The sequence below is a fragment of the Bombina bombina genome, chromosome 1 (genome assembly GCF_027579735.1).
Source record: "Bombina bombina isolate aBomBom1 chromosome 1, aBomBom1.pri, whole genome shotgun sequence".
Lineage (NCBI taxonomy): Eukaryota > Metazoa > Chordata > Amphibia > Anura > Bombinatoridae > Bombina > Bombina bombina.
The window spans coordinates 422306435-422327740 of record NC_069499.1 but is presented as its reverse complement, the minus strand read 5'-3'; the positions used below and the strand labels follow the sequence as shown (position 1 = coordinate 422327740).

Sequence of the window (21306 nt, the reverse complement as noted above, 5' to 3'; positions counted from 1 at the left end):
TCAGGGCTCTTCAGTTTTGGCCTCTGTTGAAGAGAGTACTTTTCATTTGTTTTCAGACAGACAATATCCCAACTGTGGCATATGTCATTCATCAGGGTGGGACTCACAGTCCTCAAGCTATGAAAGAAGTATCTTGGATACTTGTTTGGGCGGAATCCAGCTCCTGTCTAATTTCTGCAGTTCATATCCCAGGTATAGACAATTAGGAAGCAGATTATCTCAGTCGTCAGACTTTACATCCGGGAGAATGGTCTCTCCACCCAGATGTGTTTTCTCAAATTGTTCACATGTGGGGGCTTCCAGAAATAGATCTGATGGCTTCTCATCTAAACAAAAAACTTCCCAGGTACCTGTCCAGGTCCAGGGATCCTCAGGCGGAAGCAGTGGATGCGTTGACACTTTCTTGATGTTATCATCCAGCTTATATTTTCCCGCCTCTAGTTCTTCTTCCAAGAGTGATCTCCAAAATCATCATGGAGCAATCGTTTGTGCTGCTGGTGGCTCCAGCATGGGCTCACAGGTTTTGGTATGCGGATCTTGTTTGGATGTCCAGTTGCCAACCTTGGCCCCTTCCATTAAGGCCAGACCTTCTTTCTCAAGATCCGTTTTTCCATCAGGATCTAAAATCATTAAATTTGAAGGTATGGAAATTGAACGCTTAGTGCTTAGTCATAGAGGTTTCTCTGACTCAGTGATTAATACTATGTTTAAGGCTCGTAAATCTGTTTCTAGAAAGATTTATTATCGAGTTTGGAAGACTTACATTTCATGGTGTTCTTACCATAAATTATCTTGGCATTCTTTTAGAATTCCTAGAATTTTACAGTTTCTTCAGGTTGGCTTGGATAAAGGTTTGTCTGCAAATTCCTTGAAATGGCAAATCTCTGCTTTTTCTGTTTTATTCCACAGGAAAATTGATAAACTTCCTGATATTCATTGTTTTGTACAGGCTTTGGTTCGTATCAAGCCTGTCATTAAATCAATCTCTCCTCCTTGGAGTTTAAATTTGGTTTTGAAGGCTTTACAGGCTCCTCCATTTGAGCCTATGTATTCTTTGAATATTAAACTACTTTCTTGGAACGTGTTGTTCCTTTTGGCCATCTCTTCTGCTAGAAGAGTTTCTGAATTATCCGCTCTCTCTTGTGAATCTCCTTTTCTGATTTTTCATCAGGATAAGGCAGTTTTGCGGACTTCATTTAAATTCTTACCTAAGGTTGTGAATTCTAACAACATTAATAGAGAAATTGTTGTCCCTTCTTTGTGTCCTAATCCTAAGAATTCTTTGGAGATATCTTTACATTCTTTTTATGTGGTGAGAGCTTTGAAATATTATGTTGAAGCCACTAAAGATTTCAGGAAGACTTCTAGTCTATTTGTTATCTTTTCCGGTTCCAGGAAAGGTCAGAAAGCTTCTGCCGTTTCATTGGCATCGTGGTTAAAGCTTTTGATTCATCAAGCTTATTTGGAGTTGGGTAAAACCCCGCCTCAGAGAATTATAGCTCATTCTACTAGATCAGTTTCCACTTCTTGGACTTTTAAGAATGAAGCTTCAGTTGATCAGATTTGCAAAGCAGGAACTTGGTCTTCTTTGCATACATTTACTAAATTCTACCATTTTGATGTATTTGCTTCTTCAGAAGCAGTTTTTGGTAGGAAGGTTCATCAGGCAGCTGATTCAGTTTGATTTTTCTGCTTATAATTTAAGTTTTTCTTTTCATTTTTTTAAATAAATTTATATTTGGGTTGTGGATTTATTTTTTTCAGCGAAATGGCTGTTTTTATTTTGTCCCTCCATCTCTAGTGACTATTGCGTGGAAGTTCCACATCTTGGGTATTGCTATCCCATACGTCTAGCGTCACTAGCTCATGGACTCTTGCCAATTACATTAAATAAAATATAATTTATGTAAGAACTTACCTGATAAATTATTTTATTTCATATTGGCAAGAGTCCATGAGGCCCACCCTTTTTATGGTGGTTATGATGTTTTTGTATAAAGCACAATTATTTCCAATTCCTTATCACCCCACTTCTTGGCTATTCGTTAAACTGAATTGTGTGTGTGGTGAGGGGTGTATTTATAGGCATTTTGAGGTTTGGGAAACTTTGCCCCTCCTGGTAGGATTGTATATCCCATACGTCACTAGCTCATGGACTCTTGCCAATTACATGAAAGAAATTAATTTATCCGGTAAGTTCTTACATAAATTATGTTTTTCTTCGTTCTCTTGCTATCTTTATTTGAAAAAGAAGGCATCTAAGCTAAGGAGCCAGAAATGTTTTGGTTTAGGACCATGGACAGCACTTGTTTATTGGTGCTGTCTAATCAGCAAGGACAACCCAGGTTGTTCACCAAAAATGGTCCGGCATCTAAACTTACATTCTTGCTTTTCAAATAAACATACCAAGAGAATGAAGAAAATTTTATAATAGGAGTAAATTAGAAAGTTGCTTAAAATCACATGCTCTATCTGAATCATGAACGAAAAAAATTGGGTTCAGTGTCCCTTTAACATTTAATTCCTTTACTATTAAAAAAACTTATACTGTGGTGTATATTCATACATTTTCCCCCATTCAAACATTCTGCAAATTAAAAACAAATTGCAACAGCCTTATTCATTAGGTTAAAGGGAAATGAAACCCAAATGTTTTCTTTCATGATTCAGTGCATGAAATTTTAAACAACTTTCTAGTTTATTTCTATTATCTAATTTGCTTCATTCTTCATTTCATCCTTTGCTGAAAAGCATATCTAGATAGGCTCAGTAGCTGCTGATTGGAGGCTGCACATAGATGCCTCTTGTGATTTGCTCACCCATGTGCATTGCTATTTCTTCAACAAAGGATATTAAAGAATGAATCAAATTACATAATAGAAGTAAATTATAATGTTGTTTAAAATTGTATTCTCTGCCTGAATAATAAAATAAATATTTTGGGTTTAGTGTCCCTTTAAGTATAACTAGTGATTTTTTGTGTTTGATTGTTAGTGCTGTATATAAAATGTATATGGTAGTTTATTATTTTGCAAGCCAACCTAATAATCCTATATTGTATGCTCCTACAATCTTGTAGCTTCTATTACTTGTACCATTAAAGGGATAGTAAAGTCAAAATTAAACTTGCATGATTCAGATAGAGCATGTCATTTTAAACTTTTAAATTCACTTCTATTTTTAAATATGCTTCATTCCCTTTGTTGAAAAAGAATGCACACATATCTTACACTAGTAGAAGATAGCTGCTGATTGGTGCCTGCACATATTTGTCTCTTGTGATTGGCTAACTAGATGTGTTTAGCTTGCTGCCAGTAGTGCAATGCTGTTACTTCAGCAAAGAATAACAAGATAATGAAGGAAAGTTAATAATAGTTTTCTATCCCTTTAACTATTAGTTGTTAGTGTACTTTTACATCATCACCAATTGCTGTGCTATTAATAGAATCACAAAATAATAAATCAGGCTGAAACAAGCAATTAAAAAACAAGTAAACTCCACTCCTGTGTTAAGGCCCCTGATGCGCATTTCACAACACTTCTTCTGAAAAACGTAATACAGTACCATATACATTTTGATATACAGCACTAATGATCAAACAGAAAATATCACTGTGCTTGTGATACTTAACCTAATGGATAAGGCTGTCGCAATGTGTTTTTATGTTGCTGAATGTTTGCATGGGAGAATGTATGAATATACACCACAGTATAAGTTGTTTTAAAAGTAAGGAAATTAAAGGTTAATGTTTTATTGATACTAATGGCTGTATACATAATGTAAGTAACTAGATTTGCAAACTCTTTTGCTCTCTCCCCCCCCCTCTCTTTTGCTCTCTCCTCCCTCTCCTTTGCTCTCTCTCCCCCTCTCTTTTGCTCTCTCTCTCTCTCCCCCTCTCTTTTGCTGTCTCTCTCCCCCTCTCTTTTGCTCTCTCTCACCCCATCTTTTTTGCTGTCTCTCTCCCTCTCTTTTGCTCTCTTTATCCCCCCTCTTTTGCGATTTCCTCCCTCTCTATTGCTCTCTCTCTCCCTCTCTTTTGCTGTCTCACTCCCTCCCCCTCTCTTTTGCTCTCTCTACGCCTCTCTTTTGCTGTCTCTCTCCCTCTCTTTTGCTCTCTTTATCCCCACTCTTTTGCTCTCTCCTCCCTCTCTTTTGCTCTCTTTCCCCTCTCTTATGCTTTCTCTCTCCCCCCTTTCTTTTGCTCTCTCCCCCGCTCTTTTGCTGTCTCTCTTCTCTCTTTTGCTGGCTCTCTATCTCCCCTCTTTTGCTCTCTCTCTCCCCCCTCTCTTGTGCTCTCTCTCTCTCCCCCCTCCTCTTTTGCTCTCTCTCCCCCCTCTTTTTTGCTCTCTTTATCCCCCCTCTTTTGCTCTCTCTATCCCCCTCTTTTGCTCTCTCTCTCTCTCCCCCCTTTTTTTTGCTTTCTTTCTCCCCTCTATTTTGCTGTCTCTATCCCCCTCTCTTTTGTTCTTTCTCTCCCCCTCTCTTTTGCTCTCTCTTCCCCTCTCTTATGCTCTCTCTCCCCCTCTCTTATGCTCTCTCTCTCTCTCCCCCTCTCTTTTGCTCTCTCCCCCTCTCTTTTACGCTCTCTCTCCCCCCTTTTTTTCTCTCTCTATCCCCCTCTTTTGCTCTCTCTCTCTCCCCTTTCTTTTGTTCTCTTTATCCCCTCTCTTTTGCTGTCTCTCTCCCCCTCTCTTTCTCTCTCCCCCCTCTTTTTTGCGCTCGCTCACCCCCTTCTTTTGTTCTCTCTCTCTCCCCTCCTTTATTTTCCCCCTTCTTTTCCCCCCCTCTCTTTTGCTCTCTCGCATTTCTCCCCCTCTCTTTTGCTGTCTCTCTCCCTCTCTTTTGCTCTCTCTATCTCCCCTATTTTGCTCTCTCTCTCCCATTTATTTTGCTCTTCCTCTCCCCTCTCTGTTGCTGTCTCTCTCTCCCTCTCTTTTGCTCTCTCTATCCCCCCTCTTTTGCTCTCTCTCTATCCCCCCCCCTCTCCCCTCTTTTGCTCTTTCTCTCCCCCCTCTATTTTGCTCTCTCTCTCTCCCCTTTCTCCCCCTCTCTTTTGCTGTCTCCCTATCTTTTGCTCTCTCTATCTCTCCTATTTTGCTCTCTCTCCTCCCTTTCTTTTGCTCTCCCTCCCCCTTCTCTTTTGCTGTCTCTCTCCTTCTCTCTCTCTATCCCCCTCTTTTGCTCTCTCTCTATCCCCCCTCTTTTGAGCTTTCTCTCTCCTGTCTGCATTGCCCAGCCCCACCCGGCCCACCCACGTTACACCCGTCCCTGCACACGTCACGCCCAGCCCCCCCCGTGTCACACCCGCTCGCTCTCTCTCTCCCCTCTCTTTTGCTCTCTCTCTCTACCCCCTCTTTTTTGTGCTCTCTCCCCTCTCTTTTGCGCTCTCCAGCTCTTTTGCCCTCTCTCTCCCCTCCTCTCTTTTCCCCCTTCTCTTCCCCCCTCTCTTTTGCACGCTCTCTCTCGCCTCTTTTGTGCTCTCCCCCCCCTCTCTTTTGCTCTCTCTCCCCTCTCTTTTGCTCTCTCTCCTCTCTTTTGCTTTCTCTCTCGCATTTCTCCCCCCTCTCTTTTGCTGTATCTCTCCCTCTCTTTTTCTATCTCTATCTCCCCTATTTTGCTCTCTCTCTCCCCTTTCTTTTGCTCTCCCTCCCCCTCTCTGTTGCTGTCTCTCTCCTTCTCTTTTGCTCTCTCTATCCCTCCCTCTTTTGCTCTCTCTATCCCCCCTCTTTTGCTCTCTCTCTATCCCCCCCTCTCTCCCCTCTTTTGCTCTCTCTCCCCCTCTCTTTTGCTCTCTCTCCCCTCTCTTTTGCTCTCTCTCTCCCCTTTCTCCCCCTCTCTTTTGCTGTCTCCCTCTCTTTTGCTCTCTCTATCTCCCCTATTTTGCTCTCTCTCCCCTTTTTTTGGCTCTCCCTCCCCCTTCTCTTTTGCTGTCTCTCTCTCTCCCTCTCTCTCTCTATCCCCCCTCTTTTGAGCTTTCTCTCCTGTCCGCACGGCCCAGGCAGGCACGCCTATGTTACACCGGCCCCGCCCATGTCATAACCAGCCCCGCCCGTGTCACGCCCCACCCGTGTCAAACCAAGCCCCGTCCCCGTTACGCACGGTCAGCCCAGATGACAGCCAGGTCAGTGTGTTGAAAGCCAGGTGTGTTTGTCCTCGCACTGTCTCTACTGCGCATGACAGCTTCGGAAAAACATAATCGGCCTTTTATTTTATAAGATAAATCTTTTGCAGTGCAGTCCTTAAATGCTGCAGAAATGTAATGTTAATGTTACTGTTTTAAGAACTTTGTTTAGAATTTTAATTATAGACATTCTATTTATTCTCAAGGTAACTGACACCGCCAATATCAATGCAATCTCTGTTGTTCCTGAGCTGGTTTTGAAAATAGACACAATACTGCTATTAAAAAAAAAATGTTAAAAGCCAAAGTTTACATTTTTTTGGCACTTATTCACCCATGCTAAAGAGTTAGGTAAAGAGTTTAATATGAAAATGTCCATTAAGTGAGAAACTTCCTTGGTGTGCGTTATAAACATCTAAAAGAATGAGTCTGTTTGTTTGTTTTTTTGTTTAAGCGCATTTTTTACATTTTTATACTGATGTTTTTTCTGATCAAGTCCCATCATAAAAAAGGATAGTTTTAACCCTGATGTAAACCACCCCAGAACACTTGTGTAATGGGTGTGTTCGGGGGTAGGGAAGCAGGGTTAAAGACTCTAGCCAGTCACAGATATTTTTGCATACCATTGATTTTCTCTTGAAAATGGCCATTTTATTTGCTGAAACACGTAGAGCTTTTTAAAATTTTGTTTTAAGAAACTTTTATGAAGCTGTATCCCATTGATGTCCTGCTGATGATTCTAATAATCTTGTGAGTATCTTCCATATGACGTACCCCCTGTGTGTAAGGTTACTGCACTATTTTGGGCTACTTTCTTTTGGAGGTTAAAGAAGATTCATTTGGTCGGAGAAGCAAAGAGGGGTACTCAGCTCTATTCCCAGAGACATGGCGCCGCAATATCTGCATCAATTACCCTATATAAGGTTGAGGAGGACCTGGGCTGGCAGCAATCTCTGTTGAGGGAAGTGCTTTACACAGTTTATACTACAGAGCATTTGAAGAAACAATGGAGCAATTTATACTACCTCTATATACTAGAAGATATCTAAGCTGTCAGCATTTTCCAAAAATGCTTTAAACATTAGGGGCTCCATTACATATGCAGCGTCGCCCGCAAAATCCTCTGCCGCCGGATTTTACGCAATTTTGGTATTACATATACAGCATAACATACAAGTTACGTGTGTATATTTCACCCTTCGGCCGTAATTTTTATCCCCATAGACTAACATAGAACAGCCGCGTTTGCAGGCACAGCAACCCTTGCACTGACTAAAAAAGCAACGTAACTCCCTGGAATCCTTAACAAACACATACATTTAACCAGCATTTCAAGGTTAAAGGGACAGTATACTATGATATTGTTTTTTTTCAGGCTTATTTGTGTATTTGAAATAGCTGATTTTGTTGTTTGAAGCCTCAACATAATCAAATGGATTGAGCTTGTAGGTAGAATCAGATCTCATCACTTTATCACTTTGTGGGCATATACTTGCTTATTTACTTTAAATTTGTTCTCAAAACAATCAACAATATTTGGAGGAGAGAACAATGGAAAATCATAATTGTATTACCTTCATCTCTTTAGAACCCACTGGAGTGTAATTTATTCTAATGTTTCACATCCCTTTCACATCCATGTGTGCCTTTCAATAGACTTCATAAACAAAACTATGGTAACCTTAACCACATTCCTCTTACATCTAAAACCACCTCCCCCTTCACTTGTGCACTCTGGAACTCTCGCTCTGTTTGCAACAAGCTCACTTCTATCCATGATCTCTTTATCTCCCACTCTCTTAACCTTCTGGCTCTTACAGAAACCTGGCTCTCTTCTTCAGACATAGCATCCACTGCTGCACTGTCACATGGGGGTCTCCATTTCAGCCACACTCCTAGGTCTGGCAATAGACAAGGAGGTGGTGTTGGTATTTTACTTTCCTCTTGTTGTACCTTTCAACAAATACAGCCCTTCTCTTCACTCACATTTTCTTCATTTGAAGCACACATGATTCGGTTATTCTCTCCCCTCTCTATACGTGTTGCAGTCATATACCGCCCCCCTGGCTCCCCAACTCAATTCTTAGATCACTTTGCTGCCTGGCTTCCTTATTTCCTTTCCTCAGACACCCCTGCCCTCATTCTTGGTGACTTTAACATCCCTCTTGGCAATCCCACTGCCTCCTCTGCAAAACAACTTCTTCTCACTTCCTCTTCCGGCCTGTCACAATGGACTGACTCTCCCACTCACAAAGATGGTCATTCCCTTGACCTGATTTTCACCTATCGATGCACTATCTCAAATTTAACAAACTCCCCTTTTCCTCTCCCGTACACCATCTCCTTACCTGCAACATCACTTCCCTACCTACAACTCCCCCTCCATCTACCCCTCACACCAAACTTCACAGAAGCACTAAGTCACTAGATCTGCAACAGCTTGCTAGCTCTCTCAAACCTCTCCTCTCATCCATCACCTCCTTTTCCTGCCCTGACCAATCTATCTGCCACTATAACTCCACCTTTACACCGGTCATTGAAAATCTGGCCCCTCCAACCATAGCTCTGAAACCACACTCTCATCCTCAGCCCTGGCATACTCCTCTGACACAGTACCTACGCAGATGTTCCCGTACTGCTGAGCGACACTGGAGGAAATCTCAGAGTTCAGCTGACTTTCTTCATTACAAGTTCATCTTGAACTCCTACTACTCTGCCCTTAATCTCTATAAGCAACAATACTTCTCTAATCTCATCTCTATTCTTTCCTCTAACCCAAAACGTTCAATACTCTTCTCCGCCCACCTACACCTCCTAATACAACCTCTCTCTCAGCTCAAGATTTTGCCAGCCACTTCAAAAACAAAATTGACTCCATCAGAAGTGAAATCATCTCTCAACATACTACCAATCTCCCACCCCTCAAAAGCTCACAATCATCCAAACCCCAAATATCAAAAAATGCAGCTCTTTTGCCCCTGTTAATGAGGATGAAGTTTCTGCCCTTATACTGTCCTCCCACCTCACTACCTGTCCCCTCGACCCCATCCCCTCACAGCTACTCCCCTCCCTCTCTTCTACCCTCACCCCCATACTCACACACATTTTCAACCTCTCCCTCAGCACTGGTATATTTCCCTCATCTCTAAAACATGCACTGGTCACACCTATCCTCAAAAAACCTTCCCTCGATCCAACCTCTCCATCCAACTACCGCCCCATTTCCCTACTCCCTCTTGCCTCAAAGCTCCTAGAAAAGCTAGTATACACACGTCTATCCCATTTCCTTACACTAAACTCTCTTCTTGACCCACTGCAATCTGGATTTCGTCCCCATCATGCTACAGAGACAGCAATTGTCAAGGTTAACAATGACCTACTTACAGCAAAATTCAAAGGCCACTTCTCTCTGCTTATCCTCCTTGACCTGTCTGCAGCCTTTGACACTGTTGACCACCCTCTTCTGCTCCAAACCCTCCAATCCTTCGGCATCTGCGACACAGCTCTTTTGTGGTTCTCTTCCTATCTAACTAACCATACATTTAGTGTAGCCTTCTCTGAAGCATCCTCTGCCCCGATACCACTTTCTGTTGGGGTACCTCAAGGCTCTGTCCTCCGTCCCCTTCTCTTTTCAAACTACACGTCATCATTAGGTTCCTTAATAAAGTCCCATGGGTTTCGATATCATTTGTATGCCGATGACACCCAAATCTACCTCTCTGCACCAGACCTACCTCCTTCCTTACTAACCCATGTCACTAACTGTCTTTCTCATATCTCATCTTGGATGTCCTCTCACTACCTTAAGTTAAATCTCTCCAGAACTGAACTCCTTATTTTTCCCCCTTCTTCCAATGTCTCCACCCCCAAAATTGTTGATAATTCCATCATTACTCCTACCCCGCATGCCCGATGTCTTGGGGTCACACTTGACTCAGATCTTTCCTTCACTCCTCACATTCAGTCCTTGGCTAAAGCCTGCTGCTTCCACCTTAAAAACATTTCTAAAATTAGACATTTCCTTACACAAGATACAACTAAGATTTTAATCCACTCTCTTATCCTTTCCCGCCTCGGCTACTGCAACTCCGTCCTCTCTGGTCTACCTAGCTGCCACATAACTCCTTTACAATACATTATGAATGCCTCTGCCAGGCTCATCTTCCTTACTCGTCGATCTTCATCTGCTGCGCCTCTCTGCCAATACCTTCACTGGCTTCCTCCTGCCTCTAGGATTAGACACAAAATCCTCACTTTGACATACAAAGCTCTCAACTGCACTGCTCCCCCCTACATTTCAGAACTTGTCTCCAGATACTCTCCCTCCCGTCCCCTTCGATCAGCTCAGGATCTCCTCCTCTCCTCCTCTCTTGTTACTTCCTCACATTCCCGTCTACAGGACTTCTCCTGACTGGCCCCCATCTTGTGGAACTCCCTGCCTAGCTCCACAAGACTCTCCCCTAGTTTTAACAGCTTCAAGCGGTCCCTAAAAACTCTACTATTCAGGGATGCTTACAACCAACACTAACCTTTCCTAACTACATTGCTTTCCCCTTGAACCCCTTAGAATGTAAGCCTATGAGCCTAGCTGTTTGCAGATCGCCTTCATAAGAGCCGACTACAACAGTGAAACTCTCGGCAGGGCCCTCTACCCACTTGATCCCTACAAAAGCTATCCTGTATATTGACTATGTTTACAGCGCTGCGGAATCTGTTGGCACTCTACAAATACCTGATAATAATAATGTTAACACAGCTTGGCATTGATGCCAAAATATATAAAGGGAGAGTCAAGTCCAAAGAAAACCTTCTTGTTTCAAATAGGGCATGTTATTTCAAACTACTTTTATATTTAATTTTAACACTTGCTTTGTTCTCTTGGTATTCTTAGTTGAAAGCTAAACCTAGGATGGCTCATATGATAATTTCTAAGACCTTCTTGAAGGCTTCCTCTTTGCAATTGTGTCAAACCAATCGCAGACAACACAACCTCTCACCTGCAGCCTTAAAACACCTGATAATGCCCACCCTATCAGTAACATCACTACTATATATACCCATGTGTCAATTTATATTGGATGTGAGATACATTGATTTACATCTTAGAAGTGAATATTACTATATGTACCCTTCATTAACAACTATTGTGGATGTGAGTTATAGTACAAGAATATGTCATAAACATGATAATATTACCTTTTTTATTGCCATTTCCACACAGCTCATATTATAGGTTTTAACAATATTAGTGTACTAAAACACACCTCACATGGATGTGGATGACAATTATATGGTAAATAACAGAGGACACGATTTATGGTGAACTATAAGAATATTTATTCTTTTTTGGCTTCTTGTATGAGGGAGCTGAGGTGACTGTAGTGGATTTCCTTGTTCTCCTGGTTTGAGAAGATTCTGCTGTTTCTGCTGGTGTGCTGGCCACAGATGATAGGCTGGAGGCAGTGTCCTGCTGGTGTGTAAAGTGCTCAACCAACACACCCAAGAGTTGATTTTGTTCTCTCCATCTATTGTCCATTTGCATCTGCATATCAGACAGAATTTGCATCATATGTGACTGGTTATGAACACTTGCACTTAAAGATGCTGCCATGTCCCTCTGTAGCTCTATGCTACGTTGTTGTATCCTCTCTTGGCTCCTGATGAACCTTTCATGGTTCCTGAAGAACCTCTCTTGGCCTCTTTGTATGCTCTCAGTGCTTGTTATGAGCCTCCTCTGGAGTGCAATGTATTCCTCACCCAGGTGAGAATACAATGCATCCACAGGCTCTTGAGCAGCAGGGCTTCTAGGTGCTTGTGGGGCAGGGTCACCTGCATCTGTTGTTGCTTGAGGTGCAGGGTCAGCTTCAACTGCTGGCTCATGTGGGGCAGGGTCAGCTTTAACTGCTGGTTCATGTGGGGCAGGGTCAGCTTCAACTTCTGGTTCATTCATGAATTGTATTGTGCTAAGTAGCATTAATGTCAAATATAATTGGAGATGTTTTTGTTAGTAGGCCAATATACCATGCTCCTCATTGTGTACATGAATGTGTGATATTAAAAGATGTTATATCTCAAATACATATAATACTGGTGTGTGGGGTGTTACTCACCAGAATGATGTGCTGTGGTTGCAGCCCTTGAGTCACGAGCCCCTGGAAGTCCACGGACTGCTATGATACTCAGGGACCTGCGTATCCTCTCCTGCCAGGTGTTATACTCAATATTCAGGGATGGACCGCTGCCTGTTCCCCTCTGGTGCATAGCTTCCTGCTGCATCTTTTCTTTGACCCGCCTCTTGCAGTCATTCCACCGCTTTTTCAGGCCATCAACAGTCCTCCTCTGCGGGGCCACTCTGTTGACGGCATCCTCTACCGCCAACCATGCCGTTTTTCACTTTTTGGCAATGCCTTTGCCCTTCTCCTGCCTGAAGAGGGCACTGTAATTGTACATGATGGCCTGGACTAGGGCAACATTTTCATCAAATGAGAAGTTGGGACATCTCAGCCTCTCATCCTCCATGGACACCTAGCTTCCTCCCTGTGACGTCCCTGGTGTGGGTTCCTCCCTATCCTCTCCCTCCTCCCCCCTTATGTGCACCCTCTGTCCATCTCCTAGATGTGCCTGCTCTCTGGCTCTCTCGGGCATCTGCCCTCCCCTCATCCCTTCTAGCTCTCCCCACTCCACTTACTCCCTGACGGAGGGCCCACTGCTCCTCTTGTCCTCTCCAATACACCTCTCCCTGCCACTCTTCTCCCCTCCTCCCTACTTCTCCCTGCCATTCTCACACTAAATCACACTACACACACTTACACTCACTCCCAGTTCAATCACACACAATCACAACGAAACACTCAGCCTATCACACTATAAAAATCAAATAAAATGTGTGAGGTGTTAGAAAATAGTGTGGTGTATTTTGCATATGTATGTATACAAAATATGTATGCAATATGTAAAAATATGTGTAAGTGTACAAGATTAATCAAACAACAATGCGACCTAACTAACTCCTCTGTTTGCGCCTCTCTCTCTACTCTCACTAATCCTCCAGTGTAGTGTGCTGTAGCTCAATGAACAATCCAAACACACTGAAGAAAATGGCGGCTGCGCATGGGTTTATATATGAATTTTTAATTGCGTAATTAAGTGTCGCATTTTTATTTTGAAATCTGTCAATTTTTATGAGTGTTAGCCTAATTTGCATAAAGCTACTCATTATTTACACTTTCCAAAATGATGTAAGTTACTTGCGACAACTAAAATGTGTATTTGCGCATATTTCAGAAGATCGCCAGTTTGTACTACTTACGCCAGTTTAGCATCTAAAGGCGCAGTATATGTAATACCCCGATGTGCGAGGTGAAATTACGGGCGGTGCGGGTTTTAACGCTTGCGCCGAAACCGGTGCCGTATATGTAATCGTGCCCCAGCTGTCTAGTAATTCCAGTGCTTTCATTGTTTTCTCAAAATATGTAACAAACTTTGTAAAAAATAGGAGATACACTAAACCACAAGCCTCTAGAGGAGGCTAAGACATTTTTAATCCCTTTGTCTAGAGCTATTGGAACATGCAGTTGTGTTACTTCTGTACCTCTGTGAGTTAGTCATTGACTCAAATTCAATCAGAGAGTTGTATTTTCTGTTAACATTAAAAGATAGGTTCTTTTAATTGTTCAAATCCTATAGTGAAAGATTTTTTTATAATTGGCTGTCTATTTGCTGTTCCCATTAGAAATAAGGGTGATTAATCCAAATCCAAATTCATCAGAAACGAATGCTCACATGGACAAAATTTGTCTGAACCAAACATTTGAAAAACCCAAAATAAATCTTTTGGACAAAACAAGGTTTTCATTGTTACATATGTCTATAATTTGTCGTCATTTGTGAAACATAAACATCTAAAGTTAGCAGCATTTGTGTGTTTGAATAAAAACTTAAGACATAAAACCCACAGTTTTTCTTTCAGGATTCAGATAGAACATACAATTCCAATTTACTTCTATTATCAAATTTTCTTTGTTTTCTTGTTATCCTTTGGTGAAAAGAAGGGACGCAACATCAGGAGTGTGCACATGTCTGCAGCACTATATGGCAGACGTTTTGCAACAATGTTATACATTAACGAACACTAGATGGCAGCACTATTTCCTGTCATGTAGCGCTTGAGGCACGTGCACACTACCTAGCTAGATATCTCTGCAACATAGAAGAAAATGAGAACAAAGCAAATTTGATAATTTAAGTAGATTGTTTTTTTTATTATTGTATTTTCTATCCATAATATACATAATATACATATCATTTATATAAAAAAGACAACAATTTTTAATTCTCATTAAACCACCAGCTAAACTATCTTGATTTGCTTCTCTACTTTTGATGTAAAATGACTACAGTTTCTATTCATTAAGACCCAGTAAAACACTGCCTTTATTCAGTAATATATGAGAAATCTTAACATTTTCAATATTCCTTGAATTTACTTCCACTGATATCAAGCAGAACATGATGTAACACATACGGTAACAGGTGCATTGGCTTACAACTATCAAGTCTGCAGGCATTCTGTTGAACAGGTGCTCAGATTTCATAACAGATTCTGTGGGTTTTCAGGCTCTTTAATTAGGATGATTTTTAAAAACATAAAGAAAGCTTCATATTTGTTCCAGACATAGACAAATGTTTTTTTTTTTTTTTTTAACAAATGGAAACCTAGTACAAAATATAATCCACAATATCCCTTTATTTCAGGTTGATATTGTATGGTTAGATGCACATTGTAGCAACAAGTTCAAACAATTAAAATCAAGCCAAAAATAGGATGGCTTGAGTATAGCAACAGCTTTGACCAATTAGTTACAGCTATATACAATATGTCAATCAGAGCCACTACAGCCAATACCCATATGGTAAAATATTACGGTATAGATCTCACTACACTATTTGTTTTTTGCAGCTCACTCAACCAGCTAGACATAACACACTGGTAGTTAATGCCTGACAAAAAGGTATTATTAAACCAATCCGATCAAATCTGCTTGGTTTATCTGTTGAAACTATTACATCACATTTATTTCTTTATTCGTAGCTTGGAACCCTGAAGAGCCCCAGACTATGTCAAGGAAGTGGTCATAAAGATAGAAGTTTCTCAGCTGGATTTCAGGCTAGAATATTTCAAGGGTAAGCTATTTTTTAAATATAATTAAGGATAATTTTTATTTGTTTTAATGTTGGAGGGGGTTAAGTGTTAGAAAAGGGATAGGGAGATAATTTGCAATGGCAAAAATTATGAAGGAGGTTGTCGAAAGGTAAGGGCCATGTAGTAGGGTTTCCTTTGAAGGTGGTGGGTAGAGAAGCTATTTGCAATAGTTGTATAGTGTGTAAGGGGATTCCATCATTACAACTGGTAGGGATTACATAGAGTGGTCTCTTGGAAGTTAGTGCCAGTATCTACTTAGTGGCTCAAGTTCAGGTTAGCTGGGATAGTGGTTAGTGTTGTTTTGGACTGACTGCAATTATGAATAACTAGGTCATGGTTAGGGTTAATAGCAGTCTAGGGTTTGGATTACCTATGGTTCATTGAGGTTTGGGGCTAGGTCACCATTAGAGATGCAGAACTATATAGCACTAATAAATTGGGTCAGCTGCTCTTTAACTGGCCACAGAGGTTCTCTAAATTTTGAAGATTGACAAAAATCTGCAGGTGTGTTGTAATACAACTGTAAAAAGCTTTCCAGTATAACAAAATTTTGCATATACTGTACTTCAGAAATTAAGGAAAAATTATTTTTATTTCCTTCACTCTGTGGACAATAGTACAAGTTTGTTGTGTTCATTATGCCTCCAATGCAGATGATGACCACATGTCATCATCCTGGTGGGTCCCAACTGTGCAGAAGTATAAGTAGGCCACCATCTTCTTGTGTCTTACTAGCTAAAGTTAGAAATCCCCATGGCATGACCACGCATGTGTATTAGGGCATCATAAGTAATGAGGAAATGCACAGAAGCACAGGGAATTCCTCATTACTTGCTATTTGGGAAGGTTTGAAAGCCCACATCTCAGCCCCAAACCACTTTTAGGGACATGAGATCCCTCATTTGAAAGAATGTAGCACCTTCCCCTAATGTTTGTGCTAGAAGTACCAGTAACCCCTCATTTTAAAGGAGAGATTATTTTTTTTTAATGAGGGGTATCATGTGCCTGTATGATGCAATAACCACCAACCAGCAGTTAAAGAGCTGATTTCCCTAAGCTGGAGGGGTATTTAAAAGAACTCCATCTCACCCCTTGTTTTTGCTATGGGGACTAGTTACACCTCATTTAAAAAGGGGAGAATGGCCTTTTTCAACTGAAGGGTTCACTTGTTCCCCTGTGATGTAGATTATTGTCATTAAACTGGTTCTCCTTTTCACCACTAGAAACCAAGTAATTTTAATGGGGGTAGAGTAGGATTACAGAGCCCCCCTATCATAATATTTTGATTAGAGGGGTACAGTAACATTTATGTGAAAGAGGGAAGTCATCTCTTTTGAATAAGTGGCCAAATTCCCTTTTAATTTACAGGTTATCATAGTAATGGTGATCACCTGCACAACTAAGAAAGGGCCAGTGTTTGATAAGGTTAGTGGTACTTACAGAGCTCCTATCACTATCCATAAGGATACAGCTAGTGGACCAATCAGGAGCAATAATACATGCATATGTTTAAATCACTGGCAAGGATCAAAATGGGGGTGTTGCAGGAGTGCAACTTTGACTAAGTTTTTTAATTTAAACAAATAATTAATGAAGGGCATTGGTTTAAAAATACAATGTTGTTATTATTATTATTAATAATAATAATAATATTAATAATAATAATCTAGTCTAAAAGTCTGATGTTCTCACGCCTCGAAACATGTTACTGTGTAGTTTATTTTGCAATGCATGTTCTGTACACTGGCCCTTAAGTAATAAAATAAACGCTCCCAATCTATTCCTCGCTAGCAGCAATGACTGACATTTGTCTTCTTACATAACTGTCATAGCTTGCATAGCCACAATATTAAGCGTCAATGTGTCTGTTACATCACACTGTAAGCTACTGAGCATTACATACATGGTGGAGGGAATGTACATAAATATACTCTAACTAATTTCAGACCTCTGTTTTCATCGCCATCTATTTTTTAAGCTTTCAATAGTGGATTTACAGTAACTCATATTTTATTATTATACCACATTCTGGGTCAGATTATGAGTGGTGGCATTATTATAATTATTATTATCGGTTATTTGTAGAGACACAACAGATTTTGCAGTGCTATAAATATAGGCGGTATACAAGGTAACATTTAAAGGGATCAAATGGGTTTAGGGCCCTGCCGAGAGTTGCACTGTTGTAGTCAGCTCTTATGAAGGTGATCTGCAAACAGTTGGGCTCTTAGGCTTACATGCTAAAGGGGTTCAAGGGGATTAGCAATGGAGGAGAGGAACTGGTATTAGGAAAGGTTAGTGTATGTTGTATGCATGACTGAACAGTAAAGTATTTAGGGAGCTCTTGACACTTTCAAAACTAGGAGAGAGTCTTTTGGAGCAAAACAGAGAGTTCCACAAGATGGGAGCCAGTCTGGAGATGTCCTGAAAATGGGAATGTTAGGAGGTAACAAGAGAGGAGAGTAGGAGGTATGAGCATAGCGAAGGGGACAGGAGGGAGAGTATCTGGAGACAATGTCTGAGAAATAGGGGGGAGCAGTGCAGTTAGGGCATCGTATGTCAGAGTCATAATTTTCTGTTTAATCCTGGAGGCCAGAGGAAGCCAGTGAAGGGATTGGCAGAGAGGTGCCGCAGATGAAGAGCGACGTGTAAGGAAGATGAGTCTGGCAGAGGCATTCATTATGGATTGTAAAGGAGCTAGACAGCAGCTAAGGAGACCAGAGAGGACGGAGTTGCAGTAGTCGAGGTGGGAAAGGATGAGAGAGTGGATTAAAATCTTAGTTGTGTCTTGTGTAAGGAAATATCTAATTGTAGAGATGTTTTTTAAGGTGGAAGCGGAAGGATTTAGCCAAGGACTGAATGTTAGGAGTGAAAGAAAGATCTGAATCAAATGTGACCCCAAGACATCAGGCATGCAGGGCAGGGGTAATTATAGAGTTGTCGACAGTTATAGAGAGATGGAGGGGTGAAGATTTTAGAAGAAGGGAGGAAAATAAGGAGCTCTGTTTTGGAGAGATTTAGCTTAAGGTAGTGAGAAGACATCCAGGAAGAATGTGAGAAAGACAGTTAGTGAGTAGTGACACAGGTTATCAAGGAAGGAGATAGGTCTGGTGCAAAGAGGTAGATTTGAGTGTTGTCAGCATACAAATGATATTGAAACCTGTGGGACATTATTAGGGAACGTAACAATGACGTGTAGATTGAGAAGAGAAGGGGGCCGAGGACAGAGCCTTGCAGTACCCCAACAGAAAGTGGTAACGGGGCAGAGGAAGCCCCAGAGAAGGCTACACTAAAGGTAAGGTTAGACAGGTAGGAAGAGAACCATGAGAGGGCTGTGTCATAAATGCCAAAGGATTAAACGGTTTGGAGCAAAAGAGGGTGGTCAATAGATGAAGAATGATAAGCAGAGAGAAGTGGCCTTTGGATTTTGCTGCAAATAGGTAGTTGGTAACCTTAACGATTGCTGTCTCTGTGGAGTGATAGGGGTGAAATCCAGATTGCAGTAGGTCAAGGAGGGAGTTTAATGTAAGGAAATGGGATAGGCGTTCATATACCAGCTTTTCAAGAAGCTTTGAGGCAAGAGGGAGTAGGGAATTAGGGCGGTAGTTGGATGGGGAGGTTGGATCAAGAGAAGGTTTTTTGAGGATAGGTGTGACCAGTCCATGTTTTAGAGAAGAGGGAAATATACCAGTGCTGAGGGAAAGGCTGAAAATGTGTGTGAGTATAGGGGAGACAGAATTATCACTCCCTTGCTTTTATGCAAGGTGGAAGGCTGGTTGTAGATCTCAGCTGTGGATCTTCCCAGTAATAGTTACTGTGCGAGTGTGGCAACAGCTACTTTAATTTTTAAGGTAGTTACTTTTATCAGAAAGAAAATAGTTTTTTAAAAGTAGATTAATTACGGTTGTAATGTAGATGAACCACTCTGCAATGGGGAGGAGTCAGTATAGTTTGATACAGAAAGAGGATTTGCAGTAGGAATTTCTCTAAAACTTTAAAGTACTGCCAGCAGGAGTTCAAGTTTATGAATACCTGAGTAAGCAGTGGAGGATTAGAGGAGAGGGAATCTGTCTTTGTACAAAATGTGAGTCAGTTGGAGGAGAGATCAACTTCAGCAGTATCAGGAAATATGAAAAAGAAACTTGCTTAGTTGTAATAGGTTAGAAAACACAGCTCCTTAGATGCTATACACACAGGCTCTATAGTTACTGATAGGAAAATACACTGCAGGTCAGAATTACCTGTGAAAGGCTGTAGTAGGAGGTGTAACATAGAGTAGCAAGTTGCCCTGGGATCCTCACAGAGCAGTGGTGCTGCTGTATTGCTGTCGCAGTGAAAGTGAAACCTCTTGTTTTGCTTAAGGATTTAAATAAACTAGCAGCCGGATCAGGGAGAGGTTAGGTTAAGCAGATCCTGATAACAAGCAGATAAAACACATCAGCAATAACCCAAAAAGAGAGGTAAAAACTCAGCAAGCAGAGTTTCAGAATGTTTGCAGGTCAGAACACAGTAAAGCAGTTTGTTAACAATCAAGCAAGGATATTCAGGCTAGGCGGGCTTATATGTGCAATGTGACATTATAGCTATGAGTGGTATTAAAAGTATATTACACTCACGCTCTCGCGCTAATTCTGCAAAATAAGTTTTTTGTATCTGTCAGAAACCGTACATTTTGCAAGTTAAAAGTTTTCACTCGTGTAACACCTGCAAAAGCTGAACTTTCAATATCGCGATTGCGTTAATGTATTCACCCAGAGTGGCATATTTATGATTGTGCGAGCAGACATGATCTGATATAGCAGAACATGTCCGCTGCACATCGATAAATGCTGAAAGCATATGCTCTCAACATTTATCATTGCACCAGCAGTTCTTGTGAACTGTTGGTACAATACCGCCCCTTGCAGATTTGCCGCTAGCAGGGGGTGTCAATCAACCCGATCGTATTCGATCGGTTTGATTTCTGTCGATTTCTGTCCGCCACCTTAGAGCAGACAGACAGGTTATGGAGCAGCGGTCTTTAGTATGGAGCTTGATAAGTATGCCCCATAGACTTCAATGGAGCGTGAAAAGTGGAAACCCAATCGCTTTTAACCAAGTGCGCTAACCCGCCATGAAGTATTAATATTTCACATTCCAATGTTCTTCACATAGCAGAATATGTTTAATTTATTCTATTTATTCATAAATACATAAATCTATGAATATGATTTTTTTTGGTATATATATATATATATATATATATATATATATATATATATATATATACAGGTAGCCCTCAGTTTACGCCGGGGTTAGGTTGTAAATCGAAACCGTTGTAAATTGAAACCCAGTTTATAATGTAAGTCAATGGGAAGTTTGGGAGTTAGGTTCCAGGCCCCTCTTAAAATTGTCATAAGTAACACCTAATACATTATTTTTAAAGCTTTGAAATGAAGACTTTAAATGCTAAACAGCATTATAAACCTAATAAAATAATCACACAACACAGAATATATAATTAAACTAAGTTAAATGAACAAAAACATTTGCTAAACAGCATTATAAACCTAATAAAATAATCACACAACACAGACTTCACTTGCATTTTTCTGCAAACAGTTCTTTCTATGCATTCCATTCTGGACTGATTTATAGACAGGAAGATCTTGTTCCTTTGAAATCTGCTCGATAGCTCAGGTCTTGTTAAACTGATTCATTTCAGCTTGCTTGGCTTTGCTGCAACACAAGCGGACAGCTCCACCTACTGGCTATTTTAATAAATGCACTGCTTCTCAATGCTTTTCAATAGCAGTCACATGACTGGAAAAAAAGGTTGTTATTCTGAAACGGTGTAAAACGAGGGCCACCTGTATATATATATATATAAAACTTCATTAGAATTATGGGGGGGAGATAAAAAACTGAAATTAAAATCCTCCATGTCTCAAAATTAAATCAATGTAAATATTTGAATAGGAAATTAGTACATCTAGACAAGTA

The 21306-nt window shown here is 40.8% G+C and overlaps 1 protein-coding gene across 1 annotated transcript in view; it reads right to left on the bottom strand.

Moving 5' to 3' along the window:
• The window catches only part of LOC128645385 (uncharacterized), a 118802-nt gene extending 99072 nt beyond the window's left edge, over window positions 1-19730 (bottom strand). Inside the window, exon 1 of the mRNA XM_053698360.1 lies at window positions 19566-19730. Within this exon, the coding sequence (XP_053554335.1) occupies window positions 19566-19596 (31 nt within the window). The 5' untranslated portion in view covers window positions 19597-19730. The remainder of the gene's footprint in view (window positions 1-19565) is intronic.
• Between the last annotated feature and the right edge of the window lie 1576 nt (window positions 19731-21306).